Here is a 23,793-nt window from a genome sequence, read left to right as displayed (position 1 = left end):
CCCATGCTGTTTTGTTTCAATGTTGTTTTACTTTGACAAATGGCAATAAAAACAAATTTACAAAAAAACTAATTTTCCTTTATTTTCTTTCAAAATGAATATATTATTCGAAAAACAAAGTGAAATTGCTTTGAATATAGCACCCTCTTTTGGAAGCAGGTCAGGTCACAGAGATGTGTAATGTTTATATTTTCTTAAATAAGATAAGCCATTTAAAGCATAGACGGATTTCGGTTTAATGTTACTGGAGGCATGTAATCCCTTCATTTTGCAGATTTGGAGGGGGCCTGGGTTTCATGGGAGGGGGGTGACATTGGTTTCAGCAGGGGTGGGAGAAGGGCTTGGGTTTCGGGGTGGTTGGAGTAGAGCTGACTGTGCCCTGGTCCCCAGAAACTGTTAAGATGGCCCTGAATTGAGTCAGTGCAAAATGTTTTTTATTTAAAATGTGTTGACAGTTTTGCCACCATCTGTGCTCCTTTGAGAACATTACTTCAAACGAATGTAAAATGTACGTGGATTGAGGGACAGGAGGATATTTTCAACAAGATAAAATAAAATATTGTAGATGATCCTACACTGGAAAAGTTCAATCCATTAGAACAGGCATTCCTAACTACTGAAGCCAGCAATGGAGGAGTGGGTGCCACACTATCTCAAGTAAGGGAAGGCAAGGAGGTAACAGTAGCGTTTGCTTCAGGCACTGCCCACGGAGTGGTGATAAATTACTCGATGGTAGAAAAAGAGGCATTACCCTGTAAATGGGCGACAGAACATTTCTGCTGGGGTGTCCATTTCACTATACATACAGATCACAAAGCACTTATACATTGTTTGCAAGGAAAGGTGAAAGTGGGGCGGAGTGGACCGCCTGCGCGCCGGCTCCCATATTACGACGACTTGGTGTTAATGCTGCTGAACATAAATAAAGAAGCTTCTTCTTTCCTCTGCGTGTCTTGGACCTCATTTACCACAATCTGCTTTGAAAGTGTAAACTCGCACATTCTTTTGGCAAGATTCACTAGATCATCAAGTGCCTAAAATATCAACTGAGAAAAAGAGCAGACATCTTAGCATGCAGGAAAGGAACCATAGATACTCTCAGCTTCTGCTGAGATGAGGCAAACTGTTCTAGCTCACTGAGAAGTTGTATCAGTGAGCTATGTCAGTTTACACGTAGCATCATATGTATGTCTTTATTTATTGGATATTTGCAAGGCGCCTATACAAAAAAAAGGTGTTTCAAGGTGCCATAATTCAAAAAAAGGTGGAGGACAATGGAGAAAGATAACAATAACGGTCCTACTAGCGCTTGTGACATTCGGATCGCGCAAGTGCAGTAATATGAAGTGCAAGGAAGAGAGGGTGCGGTGTGCCAGTCTGCGTGAAATGCGAAGTGCTAAGGGAAGTGCAAGGTAAAGAGGGGGAGAGTGCAAGTTAAAGCGAAGGTGGAGGAGGGGGGAAGAGGGCCACAGGGGCTAGGCGAGTGCTAAGGGGGGGCCAGGAGGGCAAGTGCCAGAGAATTCATAGGGTGCAGGGTGTGAGGATCCACATGTTAAGTGCAAGGAGGGGGGTGGAGTGGGCGGTGGGGCCTGGTGCCCTATAGAACTCAGAGGGAACCAGGCAGCCAGTCACTGTGGCAGACAGGGGTGTTAGCAGGGGGTGGGGAGAACGAAGGAAAAAGAGGAAAGGATGGTCTTGAGGAGCTTCCGGAACTTAAGGAAATCCGGCTCAAGCTTGAGAGGGTCAGGTAGACCATTCCGGTGGGTGGCTCCTGCAGAGGAGAGAGATCTGCCCCCATTCTCTGCTTTGAGAAACGTCTGATCTGGAGCTACAGAACAGAAGGACTCTAGAAGGGAGGTATTTATGGGGGAGAGAGTCTCCTCCCCTCCCCTCTCCCCTCCCTTTTCCTATCTCCTCCCCTTACTTTCTTTTATGCACTTACTCTATCAGAATTGTCCCTGGACCTACTATGATAGCAACCTCGTCTGTCGCTCCCCTATCCCCTTACTGTGGCCCCCCTCCCTCCAGCACTATCTGAAACGTTGTCAGGCCTAGCATGATAGTCACTTGTTTTGTTCCTCCCCTACCTTTCTGCACCCCTCTCCCTCAGCTCTTGTTTTTCTCCGGCTCTACCAGAAATGTCGTCAGGCCTAGTACGGTAGTCGCCTGCCTGTTTCCATTTCCTTCCCACTCTCCCCCTTCCTTCCTTATTTATGTCTTAGCACTTGCACTATCTGAAATGTCGTCAGGCCGAGTACGATAGTTAATTTCCCATCCTTACTGTTTATGGCCTGTAAGAATGTTGTTGTATTTTCCCTTGTTCCCTTCCTTGCCTTGAAGCGCTTTGAAACACATTGTGTATAGGCGCTATATAAATAAACTATCATATCATATTATATTATGTAGCAAGGTCACATGCCCCAGAAAGCCTTGTGGATGATGCAGAGGGTCTTGAACTTGATCCTAGCAACAACCGGAGCCAGTGGGGAGATTTTGGGCTGGAGAGATGTGGTACCGGGGCTTCAGGCCAAGGATAAGTCTCACAGTCCTATTCTGGATCAGTTAAAGGGGGCAAAGGGAGGATAAAGGAAGATTGAGGAAAGGTCTGTTGCAGTAGTCCAGACTAGACATTGAGTTTCTGGGGAAGGTGAGGAAAAAGAAACTGCCTCTGAGGAGGTGCAGCTGATAGTGAGCCTTCTTGGCAAGGTTTGTGATGTGTGGAGAGAGGGAGAGAGAGGAGTCAAAGATGACACCAAGGTTTTTAGACTCACATGAGGGTGAGGGGACCCACAGAGGGCGGAAGGAGGGAGCTGGGGTCCCAATGCAAAAGGATCTCAGTCTTACTGGCATTAAGGCAGCACACCAAGCCAGAATAGAAGTCAGACAGTCAGGGATGAGAGAGGAGGAAGAGGAGGCAGTAGAGGGAAGCTTGAAGGAGAGCTGCGTTTCATCTGCATAGCACTGTAAGAGGGGAGAGATGGATAAGATCAGGTGGGCAAGAGGGGCAAGGTAGATGTTGAAGATCCACAGCGAGAGGATAGAGGAGTTGAGGGACACCGCAGGTGGAGGGTGTGTTGGAGAGAGGAAAGGGCCCAGTTGAACCTGGGAAGGTAGGTCGGAGAGGAATGATGTCAACCAGTCCAAAGGTGTCACAAAGCCGATTTGTTAGGGTAGCATGATTGACCGTGGCGAAGGCAGAGGAGAGATCCAGAAGGATAAGAACAGATGGAGAGTTGGAATCAAGATTAGAGAGCAAGTCTTCACGGGTGTTCAGAAGAGCAGTTACTGTGCCTCTGGCTGCTCTGAAGCCAGACTGGTGGTCAGTAACCTCTGTTTTATATGGATTGAATCACTGCTTCAGGACTCTGTACAATTTCACCTGCAAACTATTTTGCAGGTGAAATTGTACATTGGGTATTTGTCTTTGTTGGTCTTCAAAGGCCATGGTCAAAACGACTGTGATGCATTTGACTTGGGTAGTTTTATATGTCTCAAAAAAGGTAGCAGGCGCTCCTCTCCAGAAAGAACATGGCATGATAACCTGTTCAGAGATGAGAGTTTGCAGCACACACTTTTTGCTCACTGTACCTTTCACAGATGGGAAATATCCATTTGCATATCAGTCTTTGTCCCGCCCACAATGGCAGTCCAGCACCGAAATGCTATGGGAATTCCTCTCTGAACAAGAGTACCAACAACAACCCCATACACGTGTTTCAGCCTGGTTGGGCCTCATCAGTAAGGTGAAGCTGCGCCTGTCTGAGCACAGTGAGCAGGGAGTCCACGTCTGGTTGCCCCCAGGTGACTTAGGGTGACCAACCCCAAGTTCCTTGCAAATATTTCAAAAAAGGTAGCAGGCGCTCCTCTCCAGAAAGAACATGGTATGATAACCTGTTCTGAGATGAGAGTTTGCAGCACACGTGTATGGGGTTGCTGTTGGTACTCTATTTCAGAAAGGAATTGCAATAGCATTTCGGTGCTGGACTGCCCATGTTGGCGAGACAAAGACTGATATGCAAATGGATATTTCCCATCTGTGAAAGGTACAGTGAGCAAAAAGCGTGTGCTGCAAACTCTCATCTCAGAACAGGTTATCATGCCATGTTCTTTCTCGAGCGGAGCGCCTGCTACCTTTTTTTTTTTAAATATGTGCAAGGAACTTGGGGTTGGTCCCCCTGAGTTACCTGGGGGCAACCAGACGTGGACTCCCTGCTCACTGTGCTCAGAGAAGCGCAGCTTCACCTCACTGATGAGGCCCAACAAGGCTGAAACACGTGTATGGGGTTGCTGTTGATACTCTTGTTCAGAGAGGAATTGCCATTGCATTTCAGTGCTGGACTGCCCATGAGGGCGGGACAAAGACTGATATGCAAATGGATATTTCCCATCTGTGAAAGGTACAGTGAGCAACAAGTGTGTGCTGCAAACTCTCACCTCAGAACAGGTTATCATGCCATGTTCATACTTGAGAGGAGCGCCTGCTACCCTTTTTTTAAAAATAGTTTTATATGTCTGCCTGATGCCGCGTGTTAAAGAATTGCATTTAAGTTGCTTTGAAACAGCAAATTATGGATTTGTTCTTTTTGCTCTGGCTTTACACCCAGGGTGTTATTAGAAATGCTAAGCCTTTCATAGTCTTCTTACCAGAAGGTATGTATTTCATAGGTGTGGCATGCTGCTATGCCATAAAAGATGTAACATAAATGTGTATGCCTGAGATGCCTGTTATACTGCAAATCATTAATATAGCTCTGTCTTCTCCTCGGTGTATTGCTAGAGTATAAACGAGGTTACTTGAGTAAGGTGCGTGGAAATGCATATTCTTCAGTTGATAGACTTGAGCGTGCCTGCCTAACCTGTTTCCTACTGCTTCCCTGCCTACTGCCCCGCAGTGTCCCACTGCCTACCACCTGGACCCGTAACATTCCAGCAAGTGGTGCATTCAGGGACTGGAAACTGGCTTGAGCTAACAGAAGCTGTGGCCATTGATCTCAAACTGTGGCATTGCCCCTGGTGGGGTTGTGAACTTCTGTGGTGATGCAATGTTCTGTGTTGCTTTCATGTCAGGCTGTCAGGCTGCCGTGCATCTGTGGCTCCTGGTATTAGCTTGACGTAGTTTCAGCAATAGATGACAAAGTGAAACTTCTGAATTATAGACATTGGGCGTCATTATAACTTTCCCGGTATCATGCCAGTAATTCCGGCAGGATACTGGGAAAGCTGCATTACCGTCTTTGCAACCTGATAAACTGGTGTTACCAGGATATTACGGTTGCCGGTGCTTCACTGGTTCCCATCCCATGGAGTGAGCTACCAGCAGGTCAGGTCTGGCGGTAGTTCACTGCCCTTACTGACAGACTTGGAGTATGCAGGTCTGGAAAAGGTGCCGTACATGTTGTTACCAGCATCTTATTTCCAGACTGCCATACTCGTAATTACCCTCATTGACAGGGTAGTACAACGGCAAGTGGTGTCATAAAACGAATGCTAAAATTAACTGTTAGGGTAACTCGAAAAATCAAAGGCAAAGAAAAACTCAAATGGCCCTCAAAGAGGTACGTACCTTATGTAAGTGGGGCTGTACGATCTATCAAAAAGGCAAAATATCAAGGAAAGGTATAGGACCACGGAAGTCCCTTCAGTCCCTGCAACGCAGAGCGTGTGGTGGGACCCAGCCTCTGTGGGCACATTTCCCTACACACCTACGTTCAGGCAAGGGACATTGATATACCTGCAAATCCAATACTTCTTATATTTCCACCAGTGCAGTTTTTTGAAGGTGTCATTGCCAGCATCAAATGTGGGTGCATCTGTTTGCCAATATACATGTGCACATTTGAAGTGAAATTTGACGATTCTTTTCTAGTCATAGCAGTGTGGACATGTTTCCCCGTTATTAATGTCACACCTCCTCTTGGCATGGCGGTGACCACCTTTATTTTGAGATTGTTTTTTTTAAAAAAATGCTATTGCATCTGCACATGAACTCCTTTCCATTGATTGTATCCACCGTGCATGATGCACAGCACAGCATCCTTCTTGTACTTCCTGTGTCTTCAACATTCTATCATTTCTATCCATCTATAGCTATATTCTCAGATGTCCTAACTAGACCCAGGTCAGGCGAGTGTAGCCCATCCAGTCCTGTCTTTGTCCTTTGCATTCTGGTAGTTTCAGCTTTGTTGTTTGCATCATAAATGCAGGATTGCAGTCCCAGAATGCAAAGAAACAAACAGGACTGGTTGGGCAACAACTGCCTGCCATGGTTCAGCATTCCTCATTCCAGTTTGGTTGGCAGATCTTGTGGGCCCTATTAAATGTAGTGAATGTAATGTATTGTCTCATGGTAGCCGGGGCTACCACCCGGCAGTACTTTACTATGCAGTACTCATTTTAGTGGCCAGTAAATCAAATGTGCTCTTCCTTGCACCATCTTGGATGCCACTATTTTGGATCATGCAAAGTTAAGCTGTGTTATGATGGCTCTGTTTGAAATTCCAGCCATAAATAAACATAATATTTTGCAATTAAAAAATAAATGCCAAGCCATGCGGGCGTAACAACTTTCTGTATGAGGATCGCATGGCAGCCAGGTCTCTGGCGTGTCTCGCAGGCTGTCATGCATGGCGGACCTAATAACGTGGAAGAACAATAAATAGATGCAGGTTATCAGGTATGTGAAGATATCAAGCAGACAGATGTTCTGGCTTTGTCTCCCAGCCGCGGCTCCAGAATGAGATCAATGTGCAATTTATACTTAATATGACGTAATACATGAGAACCAATGTAACCTGTCGAGTGCCCTATCCCCTAGCTGCTTGGTGAAACACGATGGCAATTGTTTAATATTATTTGAGAAAATTGATTAAAGACGTTTAAAAAAAAGAAATGGCTAATTGGCATAATAGAACAAGTGGCAAAAATAATCAATGTGACAATTTTTACTGAACTTGAAAATAAATATTCAAGGAAAAAGCAATGGAAAATGTTACATAAATGAAAACTAGCAAAAATGATACCCTGGACCAGAAACACCCTGCACATCTTTGATACTATGGGACCGTCTTGCATTGCCCACCCTACACAAGCAGCGCCTACCTTTTTTCTCATCCAATCATAGCTTGCCACAACCATCATTCAACCACAGCCCCTCCAGCCTCCAAAATGCACATACTCTGAATTTTGAAAGATTATGTAGACAACTTTCACAGGTCTTCTCCTGCTTTGCACTTCCCCCTTGTACAACGGCAGACCAATGATTCAATCAAGAACTGACATCAAATTGGATTATATTATTCTGTTTCTGAGACACTTTATGAAAAAGAATTGCTTTATCCAATTATGTGTTTTTATTTAATTTAATCTATTGTGCTTATGGGTTGTTTAAGCCTGCAATTCGATCCTTAATGTCGTTTAATAGGCTATCAGATGAGGAAGTTCTTATTTGGGACATACCAGACTTATTGGCAAGCAACCGGAAGAGACAACGCTTTAGACGTTGCTCACATGTGGTAATACCTAGAGTTACGAGCCTGTAATGGGAGGCTCCCAGGAGATCGGCCGGCAAAAGCCACTTTTGTTAGTAGACAATGTAATGGCATAGATTATATCTTAATTAATTTAAAGTCATGGGTATATGCCAAGGAATTCCTAGTACTGAATCAAACTGAACGCGATAAATGGCAGATACTAACCAATTATTGTATTTTTGCAAAAATGTTCCAGTCCCTGTCAGTATCGTAGGCAACTTGCAGACCTCTATTAGATGGGAGAATCTTGACCCGGAAAGGATTTCGCAGTTAATTTATACAGCGAGTCTACCTGATATTGAGAAAGTGCTGTGAGTTCTACCTCTCCAAGATGTAGAAATCCTGGGGTTAGGTGAGGGGGGGGGGGAATCAGATCATGGTTCAATAAAGAATGTAGGCCAGCAAAACACTATCTTATTGATTGTCTAAAAGATTTATACTACCCCGATGGTAATTAGATGGATGTGGTTAAAGTTAAATATAAGAGTGTGATCGATAAGAAAAAAGGGACCATGTTGAAGAGTAATGGAGTAGGTTATTAAAAACCAGTCGGGACAACAATAGTGCAGATTGTTGGAGGCTGCTGACAACAGCGTTGAATGAGAACAATCATGTTTTGTGTTCCAGCATTTCCAAAATTGGATGGTCCAATCATTTCAAAGATCTATATAATGATTCCAGTAATCTTTAGGATCTGGACCATTTAGCCCAGGACGTTGGTTATTCTAGCAAATGCCCTAGCACTTACTTTAGAACAGGTACATGTTACAATTAAGAAACAAAGAACCAGGTCTTACATTATTTCAGTGGTAGTTCATAAGGCTGATCCAGTTATCTTGGCCCTCTTCCCATTATGTTTATTTAATGCAATTTTAACCACGTCCATGTTCCTTCTCCAGTGCTGTAATAATTCTGATCTCTAAAAAAGGAGGGTGACAGGATCCTTCTAATTAACCTCAATTTAATTTTCTTTACTGGATTTGGCAGGTACGATCTGTGCCAGGGTCCTGTTGGGCCATCTTTAGTGGATTGATGTTCATGATATAAAAACCACCTGTAGGTGGGATTTCAGACTGGTCAAAGTCCAGATGACCTATGTTTTAGGGTCTTCTTGCTGCTGGAAAATTATCTTCATGAAAGTAATTTTAAAAAAATGTATTTATTGAGAAATTCATGGAAATGGTGGAGAATATCATGGATGAAATATACATAGATCTCCAACCTAAGTATATAGTGTTATGTGGCGGCCTGAATTCGACCTCTCTGAGTAAATGCAGAACTATGACACCTAAGCAGAGAGAGGTCCCCTCTGATCATCTCTGATGGTATCTCGAGATTTACTTGATCTCCATACGATACTGGAGAAGGACACGGAACTGGTACCTACTTGGAAGAGAGAGGGCCAAAAAGTTGTAATAGACCACATAGTTGTGTCTAGAGAACTTCTCCCTCTTATCTCAGCCTTCAAAATAATTCAGACTGAACATAGTGACCATAACTTGCTAATGACAAAGTGGAAAACGAGGTGTGAGATAACGAGCAAAATGACAGCAGCAGTAGAGGACTAGAGTGGTGGAACACGCCTAAGATTAACCGCAAATGCTATCAAAAACTTAACATATACATATATCTCAATTACTACCATAAATAATGAAGAACTCGACAACCCAAATATCGAACATCAACCACTTCGAAACATTTATCAGACAAAAAAACTGGAATAGTGCCACATTAAAAACGACTGCCATCTGTATGACAAGTAAATGGTAGCTGAAAGGAGAAAACTAAGAACAGCAAAACGATGGCCAGAAAAACCAACAATGCGGAACATTTGGAAAAGGCCATTATGGCAGTGAAAACATATAAAAAATGGTTGAGATTCCAGCAAGCAAAAATGTATCAGACAGATGCAGAAAACATGTTAAGAATGATTTGTGGCAGAAAATCAAGGGAATTTAGTCTCTGACAAAAACAACAGAGGAAGACACAAACAACTCACTACAGAATAATGTTGGTAAAAATGCATGGGTCGAGCAGTTCTCTTTCAAAAACCAGGTGCGCACACCCCTCTCCACTGAGAAGTAATCAATCTAACTTGGGATGCGCCTTGTGATATGGAATTGATCAGGAAGAAAATGTGTAAACTAAAAACCTCTAGGGCCCCCGGCCCGATGGACTTACTAATGTACACCTTAAAGAGCACCCGGTGGAATGGTCTACCTTCATCCATGAGGTCATCAAAAAAAGCATAGAAACAGATCTATACCAATATTGTGGACAACCTCCATGGTGGCGACAATCTACAAAAGTGGACCAAGAGATAACGCAAGAAATTACCGTCCAATAGCTTTATTGGACGTCATTGGTAAGGTTTTTGGCTCATTCATGTTGGATAATTTTCAATCGAGGGTTAAAGCGACAGGTTGTACTGACCCTTTTCAATCGGGCTTCGTAAAGGATGCAGGAACAATGGCAAGCATCCTCCTTTTAAGCGCTTTGAAGGGAAGGATAATGGAAGATAGTCCCAGGATTTGTGTAGCTTTTGTTGACCTTGTCCAAGCATTCGACCAGGTCAACCGTGAAATCCTGTGGAAAAAACGTTCTGACAAAATATGCTCACGGGAGATTCTGGATACAATACAAGCATTGCATAGAAACACATCAATGAGAGTACGGTTGAATCAAGCAGGTACCCTGTCTAAAGTAATTCAAACAGCAAGAGGGGTAAATCAGGGGTGCCCACTTGCCCCGACTCTTTTCAACTCATACTTATGGGATTTCCAGGACTCCGAGGTGGATGTCAGATCTTTTCCCACAGCAATAGGAGGGGTAAAAGTCACAACGTCTTCTCTATGCAGATGATCTGATCTTACTAGATCAAACCGTGATTGGCCTCCAGCGCCAGCTAAACAACTTGGCGAAATATATCTCAAGAAATAACGTAGAACTCAACAAAAAGAAAACAAAGGTTATGACCTTTGGAAAATCAACTAGAAACAATTAAAAACTACAGTGGTATCTGGAGGGTTTCAAGAAAGAACATGTAAGAGAATTTAAATATCTTGATGTGATACTGAATAATAGCCCAAGGGAGATCCACTTGTAAGCATGTCTCTTTGAGAAAGCCAAGAAATTATCAGCACAAGCAAGAGCAATCGATAATAAATGTGGTTGTTTTTCCATGACACCGACAATTTAATAAGGCAACGATCATACCCACTTTGATTTAAGGATCAGATGCAATGCCAAAGATTCCAGAAGAAACCTGGTTGAGATTGAAATGCTATCTTTTGAGCGGAGTTTTTGGTCTCCCGATGTCGGGCCCAATGGCACCAGAGTATACTTTCATTGCAAGCAACAGTAAACAGAATCAGTCTGATGCTATACAGGAGAACAATCCTATCAGATCGTACAAAAATCTTTGAAATAATTAACACTGAAATTGAAGGAAAAAAGAATAAAACATTGACAGACTGGGCACAGAGAAACCAGATCAAATTAGACCGAATAAATTCCACGCAAGAGGAGCCTTAAGCAAAATCCAACTAAGGTAAAGAATACACTAGAGGAATGGGATTGGATACAGACACTATCTAAGGCTTCTGGATACAAACTGACGTCCCATCTTCCGGCAATAATTATGCAAATACAACAACTACCTGCATATATGGACATGTTTCTTAATAAAATCTTATGAAATATCTTCATGAGTGTACGTTTCAACCTACTTTTAACTAATGATATCATGGCCACAAGAGGAACTTTGTCCACAAACAAATGTTGATTCTGTAACAACTCGGATCAAGTGGAAAGAGTAAGACATTTGTTACTATCTTGCACAGGCCTGACAAAAGCAGCGAACAGTCATGTGAGTCACCTCTTTCAATACCAGCGAATCTATGTTGAAGAAGACTGGTGGCACTGTTTAATAGGATAATAGGAGGAGAAAAAATTCAAAAAATGGACCTTCAAAAACACAGAGAAAATGTGGCAGAAAGAACTAATCAGACTGTGTAATCAGTGGTGCAGGAAGGCAGGCAGCTGGTGGGATGTATTAATTTATTTTCTTGATTTTTTTATTGCAATTTAATTTTTTTGTCTGCTTTTCCCTCTGATTTTGCTTGTTTTCTGGGTTAAAGGATCTAGCAGTGTGGGAATTCCGTTTTGGACTAATTTGAGAAAATCAGGGACGCTATCTACACAAAATTAGTGAACTGCTTTTCTCTGATTTCTTTTTAATGGGATTTGATAAAAGAAACTTGTAAAAATTGTGTAACAATTGAACCATGTAATAAAAAAATTAAAAAATATAAATAAATGGATTTATCGTTTATTGGTTTAAAGTATACGATTACACAAAGATAAATCAAATTATTACAAGGGCACATTAGTGTTACATTGTTACAAAAACACATAAGTATCAAATAACATTCAATAAATATAAAAGTTAATCAGAATTAGAAACGCTTTCCATTCTCAATAAAACTATAAACCTCATCCATATATTTCATGGAAGACAATTAATACCACACATTAAAAATAAATCAAAAAAACACTAAAAAAGAATTCTAACTCATATTAGCTTTTATGCAATTCTCATCTAGCAGAAATCCCTTTTAGCAGTGTCACAAGCACAATCAATAAAGTGATATGTCTACCATTGTTTAGCCTTTCCCACACAATTTCTGATACTACTGCAGACACTGAGCGAACAAATCTTCCCAGCAATTATCCTATTATCCTCTGGTTGGCTGCTGAAGAAGAGTCCATCACTAGATGGTAAATAGTTTTGGTGCATTTCAAATCGCATAACCTGTACATTCTTTTATCACCTGGGATCCCCAATTTGGGATCATTTACCTCCAACGTTGCTAGCCGGTTCAAGCAAATTTCATGTTCGAAATTGTTGAGATGGCAATTTTGCTAAATACGTCTCATTACGTTTGAGGTCATATACCAATGGGAAACATCTTTGTATAGTTTTACCCAGAGCAGATTTTTGCCATCTTCCATTTTGTCCTGAGTTCGCAGTCGATTCTTAATGATCAGATTCGAAGATCTAGGGACAAAACCCATTTCCTGCATACAACGTTCACATCTTCTATACAAGCTCACCAGAAAAATGCTTCTGTTCATTTTAGCCATCTCCCCCAGTTTATTGCACAAAGTGGGACTCGTCTTGTCCATAATTATCATATATAGCCCTATACTTCTTGCTTTATAAATGAACCACCACGATTGTAATTCCAAATCCAATCTCAGAATGCTAATAGGGACCGACAAGGGCAGTCCTTAAACAGCCCTCCATATCCTTCCTTCCAAAATATCAAACCACTTTTGATTTCCAAATGAAGCAAATTCAACCCCATATAAAACCATTACAGTCACCTTGACCCAATAAAACTCAATCAGAGGGAGGAGCAAGATGGCACATACATTACTTGTTACCACCTTCATCAGTGCCATCATGCCATCACTTTAGTCCCCATTTGTTCTTTATGCTTCTCAAATTTATGTTTATTAGCAAACAATGTTCCCAAATATAAAATCTCATCAACCTCCTTAATCCTAACATTATCAATAGACCAATAATTTTTCTTGTTTTTCTTTTTATGGTGCACAAACCTAACTCTCGATGTATCTGCATTAATTACTAACTCATTCTCCTGTAAGAATACTTCTACCCCCTTCAGAGATCGCTGAAGACCAGCAGGATTAATATCCAGCAGGTTATGATTGTCAGCATAGGCGATATAAGGTACTCTTAATTTGTTCATTTTCGGGGGGGTACACCCTCCACTTCTCACAGGTAGAAGTTGAAAAAGGTCGACACCAGGACAAGGAAAGTAAATGTATATGCTATATTTATTGATCTAAAAACAGCTTTTGATAGAGTCACACTGACTTTTCTCGGGGGAACCAAAGCTTATTCATATTTCTGAGCTACTGCTAAATGCACTTTATGACAACAATGAGGACATAATTAGATGGGCCCTGGGAAGTGAGGTCACCAGCTGGTTACCCTGTACGAAAAGGAGAACACCACGGATGTGTATTGGCACCTACTCTCTTTTGCCTCTTCATTAATGGTGTCATAGATCTCCATCTCTCTTCCTCGACTGATACTCCAATGCTATTTGCAGATGATGCAGGTTTATCATGTTGACCCTGATAGGTCTTAAAAAACAATTGGCATTGTTTAGCAAAGTAAAGGGCATGAAGATTGACTGAGCTAAAATGAAATCAATGTTCTTTAGATCCCTCAGGAAAAAACACCATAAACTCCATCTAAGTATAGGTGACGTGAACATTGAGCAAGTGACAATCTATGACTATATATGGGTCATTGATTGTGGCATTCAGAGCTGTCAGTTGGAGACATCCAATTTAATACCTGGCAAAAACAGCTCAGTTATTGCCAGGTCCTCAGGAGAGGCTGGAAGCAAGCCCCTGTCACCTACTTTGGTAGCGCACCAACTCCAGGCTAGGCAGACAGCGTCCTTTGGTTCAGAACTTTAGGGGTATCGACCAAGATCAACACTGAGCATTTTGGAGAATACTTTTCTGAAGAAAGTTCTGTGATTGCCAAAAGTACTTCTCCCCTACCTCTTTATTTGAAAATTGGCATTTATAAGTGACCAGGTGATTGCTCTAAATCCACTTTTACGTTGGATAACTACTTGGAGCAGCCCTCACTTAACCAAGCACTTGGAAATGGTTAGGGATCTACTTAGCAAGATGGTGGATCCTCTGAGCCATGGTGCAGACATATTAAGCCACCCCAAATGTTAGCTGGATCTGGCTACAATAGATGTTAATCCCAAATTGTCAACCAAGCAGGCTTTTCACTCTATAGAAGAGGCTCATATTCTTAGCGAACTCAGTCACTCTCTACTGGCATCCAGATACTGAGCCTGTAATAACATGCTTTGGTATGAAGATTACTTAGATTTTATTCAGCCATTTTATGTCCGATTGCATTTCAGCAAATTATAGCTTGAATTTTGCCATTACAGCATTGAAGGCACTCCTGGAGAGCCCCGTGCCCAGGAACTTGCCCATATTGCCCCAATTTGTTTGAAACTGGTGGACATTTTATCCTTATCTGTCCAAAGTATTCAAGACTTAGGAAAATGTATTTAAAACCCCTTTTGGATTATCATGGCATTCGCAATACTCCAATAGCTATTCTGTTTTGTAAATCCACTAGCGATAAGAGCAACGTTTTTGGTGTAGCAAACTTTTTTGTATGAAGCCTGGATTTTAAAGAAAAGGAGTATGATGCAACTTGGTAGATTTTAGGTTTCTGTAAGCTTATTGATTTTTTAAGAGGGGTTTTATTGGTGTGATATTGTATAATTGCTTTTATACTCGACCCTCTTTGTTGGGTACTAACTGAATACATTGATTTTTTTAAATCGATAAAAAAATGTCCCCTTTAGAAACACCACTCGGAGGCCATTCGGAGCGGTCTTTCTAAATCGAACTGTCAGCAACTGCGATGCACACGGGTGCCCGCAGGAGCTGACCGGTACGTCGGGACCCGGAGGAGGAGTTACGGGAGTCAGAGGTGAGAGAGAGAGAGAGAGAGAAAGAGAGAGAGAGAGAGAGAGAGAGAGAGAGAGAGAGAGAGAGAGAGAGAGAGAGAGAGAGAGTGTGTGTGTGTGGGGGGGTAGGGGATTGAGTGAGTATGCTTGGGGCGAGAGAAGACAGTAGGGGGGCTGGAGCAAGGAGGAAAGGGAGGTTCCGGGGGTGAAACCCTCCGATTTCATGTTATTTCACCTTTCTGAGGGCCACACAAAATCGACTGAAATAATTCAGACTTTTTTAAGTGCAGCCTTCAAAGGCGGAACTGTCACAACCATGTATGTTGTATCCTAATGACTTTATGTCAAAGAAAGGGATTTTAACTAACTGATTACATTTTTACCATTTCATTTTTTTTTTTAAATAGGCCGTGTGGACTAATTTGGTGCACCGTATGAGTGGTAACCGTCCGTCACTTGAGTTAATAGGCACTTGAGTTAATAGCTAGAGTGCAGTGAACATCATGAAATCCGCCTTTGTTTGTGTCTATTAAACTTCCTGTCAAAGAAGGTTTACCACATGTGATATTACCACATGCGGTAACATGGCAGTCCCCAATGGGAGTCAGTCTGAAAAGGAGGAATAGCAAATGACTCTGAATCATATGGCCCCTTCCTACTGACGGCTTGCTTGCCACATGCAGGAGCGGGAAGCTGAGTTTGGCAATTACTGAGGAATACTGCCAAGCTCAAAATGAGCCCCTTTGTGCCCTCGTGGCTCCTGTCGCTGTCCTTGCTAAAAGCACCCCCTAGCTGTCACATTCATGAGTTTATTCGGGAGTTTTCAGAACACGCATGATAGTTCTTTAATTTTCTACAAACATCAGTTAAGCTCGGTTGCCTTCCTTTTATACAACGCCTTACTTCCTAAATTCTGTGAGTCTGCACGCGAATTCCGGGGAAGAAGTAAAAAGCTGCAGTTTCATGAAACAGGTTCCTCAATTTGGATTTCGACAGATCGGAACTTTCTTTTGCCTGGGATCAGCTGTATTGTATCTTGTGTGGCATGCTGTGTGCACGGTCCCGATCCGATCGCTGCAGAGACGCTGCACGCTGTGGCACCACCGAGAGAGTATGCCATGATTTAAAGGTAAGAGACATCGGAATGCATTCAGGGACCGGCAGGCCTGCACGGTGGTTTTCACAACACCGAGTTACAGTGAAGAGGTTGTCAAATCATGCTGCGAAGAGGGTTCTTGTGGCTGTAAACACCACGAGTTGCACTAGCAATAGTGACAGAAAACCGATGGTGGGATAGACCCATAGGCAGAAACATAGATAAGTTACATATGTGCTTCACATCGTCAACAAACCTTCAAGCACAGCTCCAGACAGATAGATAAGGAGCTAGAGACGGACGGATGCATGTATACATGGTTAGAGAGACATATAGAGAGAGAGATTGATAGATGAACAGATGGGTGGGTAGATGATAGATAGCGACAGCACTGCTATTAACATTAACAGTTTTCAGTCTAAAGTGCTCTCACTAAAGCTGGTGTGATGTGTGTCCATTGGCCATGTCTCTGGCAAACTGTCTTTTTATAGTTTGTCATTTCAATGCCTATGAATTGACCTCTGTTGCCTCGCACTGTTGCTGTTGGGGATGGGCGAACTGCGTGAAATCTGATTCCAAATCTACAAAATGGACAAATGGAGTTACTCTGAGTGTAAATGTTAATTCCCTTTAAATGAGCATTTGGAACTGATGGATTCGAAAGATTTGAACCAGGATTTATGTGCTTCTATGGGTAAAAGTACGGGTTTGAATTTGTGGGCTTTGTCAACCGCGCCCTGGCGGTTGGGCTTAGGTGGTTGGTAATTGACAAGTCAGATCAAGTAAATGGTCTGAACGATTCATTTCAGGCCACTCCAATCACGGTCCAGATCATTCAAATTATTGAACTTAAGATGTGTTCATAACAAATATTCCTATCATGCAAAATTCAAAAAGTTCTCACCCAACTGGATCTGCAAAAACACAATTGTAGTTGAGACTGTAGAAGGGTTCAGCATCTAGCAAGAGTGGGAACAACACGAGACACCACTTCACCTAATGCATGAATCTGCAACATGTGCCTCTCCAGCTGTTTTAGACTACAACACCCACCAGCCCTAGTAAGCAAAGTGTGTAGTGTTCGATCATGAAAGTCGTAGTGCAAAACCTCTGGAGAGCCGCAGGTTGCGTCCCCCTGATCTAAAGGATAGAACAATGGCATAACACATGCAAGCAAACAAATAACTCAGACCACACAACGTTGGAAATAAAAAAAAGGCAGCAGGTCAATTAAAGGGGGAGCAGCACTCCTTGTAACCTGGCCAATAAAGCCACCTAGATTGAGGTTCGACAGGTTACCCATGCTACTCAGTGTTACGGGTCCTGTGTCCAACTTGTCTTGGCCCAAGCAGATAGGCCCCAAGAAGGCGTACATTTGTTTGACCCCGGGCTCCGAGGAGCCACCCCCTCTCACCATATACTGTTGGCGGTGATACTTTTTGGCATTAGTGTAGGTCCCCCAAAATTGCAGCTCCCTACATACGAGCCTTATGCCCACTACTGTATTAGAGAGAAACCATCAAAAATGACCACAAACGAAAACTCCGAAAAGAATGAAACTCTATAAGAATTCTTCCTGGTCGTTTTTAGAAGTCCCTTTGTGGACTATCACAGCTCCCCTTAACCAGACACCCGGAATAGAATGTTGCCTCAATGGAGAAAATGTATACCACCAAGTGTGGGGCACATCTCACCAGCCATTTCCCCTGCTCAGTCCCCAGGTTGGTGTTCAGCAGAAGAGCTCTGTGTGTTTGATGCAAGAGAGGAAGATATTGCCAGTAGTGTAGATGCCTATAGACAACAGCTGTTCATCCCACTTACGGGAGGCCGGATTCTAGTTGCTAAACATTGCCCCAGGATTGCGTGCTGGGTTGAAGGCTGGAGATTATCCCGCCACATGTAAGACAAGTATGTGATTTTGACTAAGATTAAATATGTAAACTATTTCTAATAGCTTGTTGTCTTCATTATTTTCATGTATTATTTTGTATTTGTTCAACTATCGCTGCTTAAAGTGTGACTCCATCAGCTGATCTAGTATACTAGCTCTTTGGTTTTTGATTTGTTTTGTTTTATTTTAATGGTTTGCTGACATGCTGTTATCTATTATTAATATGAACTGGCTATAGATAAGAGTCACATTATCAGGTGGCCAATTGCTGGAGCCGCCTTATCCGTTGCTGACAGCGGCATGGCCTGAGACAAAGGATAGAAATCTTGAAGGGGTTGTTGCCTTTGTATAGCTAACAGTAGATTAAGAGCAGCAACGGAGGCATGCGGGAGGTGGGGACTGGCCTGGTGTTAGGAGATACACATTTTTATCACACGTGTCCTTCAGAAATGTTGCCATCACACTGAAGGTGCATTTTCCACGTAGGGGGGAGTGTGTTGAATCAACTCCTGTGGCACCAGTGGTCCAGGGATGAATATCACTTTCTAAACCATCAGTCAACCCCACACCTCTAGTACACCAGAAGGGATCTGAACAGATTGGAAGGCAAGTGAATTATAAGACCTACTTGTCCAATGTTGATAACGTGGACGGAACGGCAGGCTTATCTCTGCAAGGTCGTGGATCGTTGGTTAGTTGAAACACAGCGAAAATAAAATTATTACTCAATGATAAAAGGTACTGTCCAGTCAAGGTTGTATAAAAATATCTACTTTATTATAACTACAACAAATAGTTCTATCACACTACAAACTACAACCCACACTGTAAACGAACACAGAGGACAGACAGTTTCATGAGGGAAAGGGATGCACTCTGGATACTGACAGGAAGGTAGTTGGTAAAGTAATCAGTCTTACAGTTCAAGGTTATTCGGTTCCAACACCAAGGGGGCAAAGCGTCGTAACTGTCTATAGGGGCTGTTGGAGAAGGACCGGGAGGCAGAACCACAATGTACCTGGTGCTGAAGAAGTTCTTGGTGCTCAACGGTTCCAGGGCGCGGTTCCAGGACGATTGCAGCCCTTGAGACAGAGTTGGTGTTGGGCGACAGCTTTGGGTACCAAGTGGCAGGCAGTTCGATAAGCAAAGCTGGGCTGACATCTGCAGGCTGACCGGCGCGGCAACTCAGGGGCAAGAATCGTTGTCTCTGTGCTGGTTGGCAGCGGCTGGTTGGCGGGTCTGGAATGCTAGTCGAGGTGCCTCGGATGGCTCTTGTGACTGCGGCGTGACAACCGTCAGCGGTGCATCTGGATGCGGTTCGAGGATTCGACTGTCTTGAAAATGTCCTTAAAAGATGGACTCTGGATGATATGTGTATGGCACTCCTCCTAGCTTCTTCGCTGGGCTCGTTTCCTTTCAAGGCGGATGGCCCAAAGCTTAGGAGAGTGATTTCAGGCAACAGCCTTGTCCTTCGTCCAGAGACACCTTGGAAGCTTGCTGGCAGAATCTAGAAGGGCATGCTGTGAGCTGGCTGGGTACCGGTTCAGGAGCTGCTGGACGGGTCCTCTGAGTCTGGTATCTCCCTCTGTTCCCTGGGAGATGTTTAGGGGAGTGATATTGATTCCCTCTTGGGACTCCAGCCTTCCTTCACTGGCGGAAGATGTAAGGTAGACTGTACCTTCAGCCCGGGTCCAAATGAGTCCTTCTTCTTACTCCTTTCGAAGTTGTCAGATGATCTGCTAAGTGAGGGGTTCAGCCCTCTTTTTCTGTTTATTCTTACTAAACATATTTTTATTATTAAAGGGTTGGAGCATAATACAACAGCATTATTTCGTTATGGGCAACATCACAGGTCAACAATCATTGCGAACCCCGTCCCTCCTCCCCTTCCACCTGCTTCCCTCCCGCCAATGCAACTCTCTCCAATTGTCCTCCACATCCCTCCCCTTCCTCACCCAAATATAGCCGTACGAGGCGGGGTTTAAAGGTTAGGGGTGGATATTTGCAATTGTACTCCAGAAGAGGTGACCAAATCGTGTGGAATTGATAAAGCTTTCCCTCCCTCACTGTGGTTACTCTCTCCGATACCCAGATGTCCCAAACCTTCATCCACCATAGGATCACATCCGGGCCTTCCGGGGCTTTCCAGCGTCGGGCAATGGTGATGGGTGCCGCCAGAAGCAGGTGAGTCAATAGTTTGGAACGTGCCCCAGTCTTGGGCTAGACACCCTCCAATGGAGATCCTAATAGTATAGTTTTAGGGCAGATGGCGACTTTGCTCCTCGATATGTCTTCAATCAACCCCACAACATTCTCCCAAAACTGCTGGGCTCGGGGCAGCCCCAGCACATGTGGAAATATGTCCCTTGGAAGCCTGAAAATGATGGATTTGTGTCGGGGGTAGTACCATTGGAATAACAGTTTGAGGACATATTCATTGTTCGTCACGCATCTGGATGATGAATTGGCTCTGGCCCAGATGTCCAGCCATTATATGTCATCGATCTGATGGTCCAGATCTGTTTCCCATCGGGACATAAAATCTAGCCTGCAAGGGGTTAACAGGGCCGCCCTCAAAAGTTTATATAGTCTCGAGAAACCTCCCTTGCCCGAGCCCTCCCAGATCATCAGTTCAAGCGGGCTTAGGGTGCACGTGGCTTTTTGTTTAGTCTTGGGGTTTGTGATCCAATGCCGCAACTGGAGGTAGGAAATCCTATCCATCTCCGATAGCTGGAATTCACTCTTACACTCCTCAAATGTGCGGGGTTGACCCCCCACATATAATTGGACGAAGGTTTGCAGCCCCCCTCGTTTCCAACTTTTGAAAGCCCTTGGGGGCATACCCGGAGTAAAGGTGGGTTGTCAAAAATCAGGGAGAGTGGGTCTACACCTCTAAGAATTTTCTTTCCTTTCAGGACTTCGTCCCATATTTTCAGGGTGACCTTAGTCAATGTAAGGAGAAGTGGCCATTGTTTACGTAGGTTGTGCAGGATGAATGGTAGGAAGCAGAGACGGAGAGAGCATTGTGATTGTTCAATCTCCATCCATTTCGGTATTGGAGCCTAAGATGTCCACGTCATTACATGTGTAAACTGAGCTGCCCACATATAGTTTTGTAGGTTGGGAACACCCATGCCTCCTAGGCGCGCACCTCCCATCATAACTTTCTTTGGGATTCTAGCTTTTTTGCCCCGCCAAATGAATTTAAGGACTTTCCATTAAAGTTGGTCTATTGCTGTTTTAGGGATAGCCACTGGGAGGGAGGCACAACAGTATAATAAGCGAGGGAGCAGGTTAATTTTTACGGCTATATTTCAGCCCATTAAGGATATCTCTTGGTTTGCCCATCTAGCTAAATCCTTCTCGAGCTGCTTGAAGAGGAAGAGGTGGGTTGGCCGCATAGAGATCCTACTGGCAAAGCCGTGATGCGGACCCCTAAGTATTCAATCGAGCTAGTGTCCCAATGAATCGGCATATGGGTTGGAGGGCCGAAATGTCATGTGGGGTCAACCCCACCCCTAGGGCCGCTGACTTCCCATAGTTCATCTCAAAGCCTGCCACATTACCAAAGTCCTTGTGTTCATGAAGGGCTGCTCTAAGAGATGGCTGGTCGTCATAGATGGTGAGAAGCACATCATCAGCATAGAGAGAAACCTTTTGTGTGTTATCTTGGGTCTCCACCCCCCCGGATCGAGCTATTAAGTCTGATGTGTTGGACTAATGGTTCTATAATCATGACAAACAAAAGAGGGAGAGGGGGCAACCCTGTCTCGTGCCACATGTTAGGGGTTTTGGGGCTGAGCGCATCTGGTTCACCTGTAATAGGGTGCTTGGGGGGAATAGTTGGCCTTAATCATACCCCTAAATTGGGGTCCAAAGTCAAACGCTTCTGTTAGGTGTAGAAAGGACCCGTCTACCATATGAAAGGCCTTGGTCGCGTCCAACGTTAATAGGGCTATTTTCCCCTTCTCCTTGGTAAATTTGATGAGGTTCAGTGCCCGTCTAATATAATCTCCAGTCCTTCTCCCCATGATATACTCTGTTTGGTCGGTGTCAATTAAAGTGGGGAGAAGGGGGGGGGGCAGGCGGTTTGCCAGGACCTTTGAGTAAATGTTGGCATCAATGTTCAAAAGCAATATTGGCCTATACGAGGCACACTCATTAGGATCTTTACCTGGTTTAAGAATCCAGACCGTGTTTGACGTTTGGAAAGATGGAGTCGCGGTACCAACTGCATCAAATGAGTTAAAGAGGGTAGTTAAGGGGGGAGCCAGCTGGGCGGCAAAAATCATGTAGAATTTAGGGGAGAACCCATCCGGGCCCGGGGCTCTAGGTGTTAGCGCCCTGATAACAACTTCCACTTCCTCTTGTCGGATAGGGTCTTCCAAAGCCTCTATATCCTCTTTGGTTAAATGTGGTAGGGCCGCCGCTACAATGTATTCCCCATGGTACAATGTGCTGCAGTTGACCTTCCTGGATTCCCCATGTTTTCCAAAAAGTGTGTTTGTGCCAGGTGAAGTTTGTCCTGTTCCAGATAGCGAGTGACTCCGTGACGGTCTTTGAGGCCTACGATAATGTTCTGCTTTTTCACCTGTGCCAGGTTTCTGGCTAGGAGTCGGTTGGCCTTATTGCTTTTCACATAATAGCCCTGTTTCACCGCTGTTAGGGTACGTGCCGTCTCTTCGGCGTAGAGGGCTTCCAGTTTATTCCAAGCACTACGAAGGGCAGAATGTACTTTGGGAGACCAACCCTGCTACTATTTTCTTTCAATCTCTAAGATTTCCTGTTCCAAGCGTTAGCTCGCCTGTTTCCTTTATCTATGGCAGGCAGCAGTGAGCGAGATCAGTATACACCTAATGACAGCTTTCATGGCATCGCAGGTTGTCGCTAGGGATGTGAGTTCCGTAGGGTTCTATCGGAAATAGTGTTTAATAGCTTTTTCTATCTCATCTCGTAAGGCCAAATCATTCAAGATTCGGTTGTATAGACGCCACTTTTGTCTGGACTCTGGGGCTGGACTCCAGGTCCTGATTTGAAACATACCGGAGCATGGTCCGAGAGAACCTATGGGGTGATAACCACCTTGTTTGCGAAGGACATTAGTTGAAGGGAAGCCAAGAGCAAGTCAATTCGGGATGAAGAGCGGTGAACCTGAGAAAAGAACTTGACATCCCTGGCTTCCGGGTGCAGGACCCTCCAGGTGTCAACCTTTACCAGTGATCTGAAGAGGTGTAGGATACTCAATGCCAACCTGAAATCTTTAGCAGACGGAGTAGAGGTTCTGTCCTTTCCCGGGTCAGGGACCCCGCTGAAATCCCTCCCAATAACACTTAGACCTTCCAGAAAGGGGAGAAGTGAGGCTACTAGGCCTCTCCTGGCCCTCATTTGGTGCATAGATGGATACCAGGGAGTATAGCTGGCTATAAAGTAATCCCTTTATTCCAATCAATCTGCCTTCCTGGTCCTTGATCGTGTCCAGCTTCTCAAAGGGAAAGCACATTGCCATTACGATAGCTGAGCCCCCTTTCTTAGTACCTCCTGATGTAAGTAACTGTTTCAGAAAGTCTGTGCTGTGGAAGCGGGGGAAGTCTTCATGAAGAAGATGGGTCTCCTGTATGAATACCACAGATCCTTCCAGGTTTTTCAGGTGCTTTAAGATAGACTTCCGTTTTCATCGGGGAGTTCAAGCCTCCAATGTTTAGTGACATAAGGTTTAGTGACTTGTGAGGC

The 23,793-nt window shown here is 43.8% G+C and overlaps 1 protein-coding gene across 3 annotated transcripts in view; it reads left to right on the top strand.

Moving 5' to 3' along the window:
- The window catches only part of FYB1 (FYN binding protein 1), an 838,597-nt gene that overhangs the window by 242,593 nt on the left and 572,211 nt on the right, over positions 1–23,793 (top strand). For 2 of the 3 annotated variants that reach the window (XM_069627167.1, XM_069627165.1), the window contains exon 1: positions 16,031–16,205. The exons of the other annotated variant lie outside the window; for it this stretch is intronic. In XM_069627167.1, the coding sequence (XP_069483268.1) occupies positions 16,122–16,205 (84 nt within the window). In that variant the 5' untranslated portion in view covers positions 16,031–16,121. Of the gene's footprint in view, positions 1–16,030; positions 16,206–23,793 lie in introns of those variants that run through there. 3 annotated transcript variants of the gene reach the window in all.

The sequence above is a fragment of the Ambystoma mexicanum genome, chromosome 6p (genome assembly GCF_040938575.1).
Source record: "Ambystoma mexicanum isolate Mex_15411 chromosome 6p, UKY_AmexF1_1, whole genome shotgun sequence".
Taxonomy (NCBI): domain Eukaryota; kingdom Metazoa; phylum Chordata; class Amphibia; order Caudata; family Ambystomatidae; genus Ambystoma; species Ambystoma mexicanum.
The sequence above is the reverse complement of the archived record's forward strand: the minus strand, read 5'-3'. Positions and strand labels throughout refer to the sequence as shown.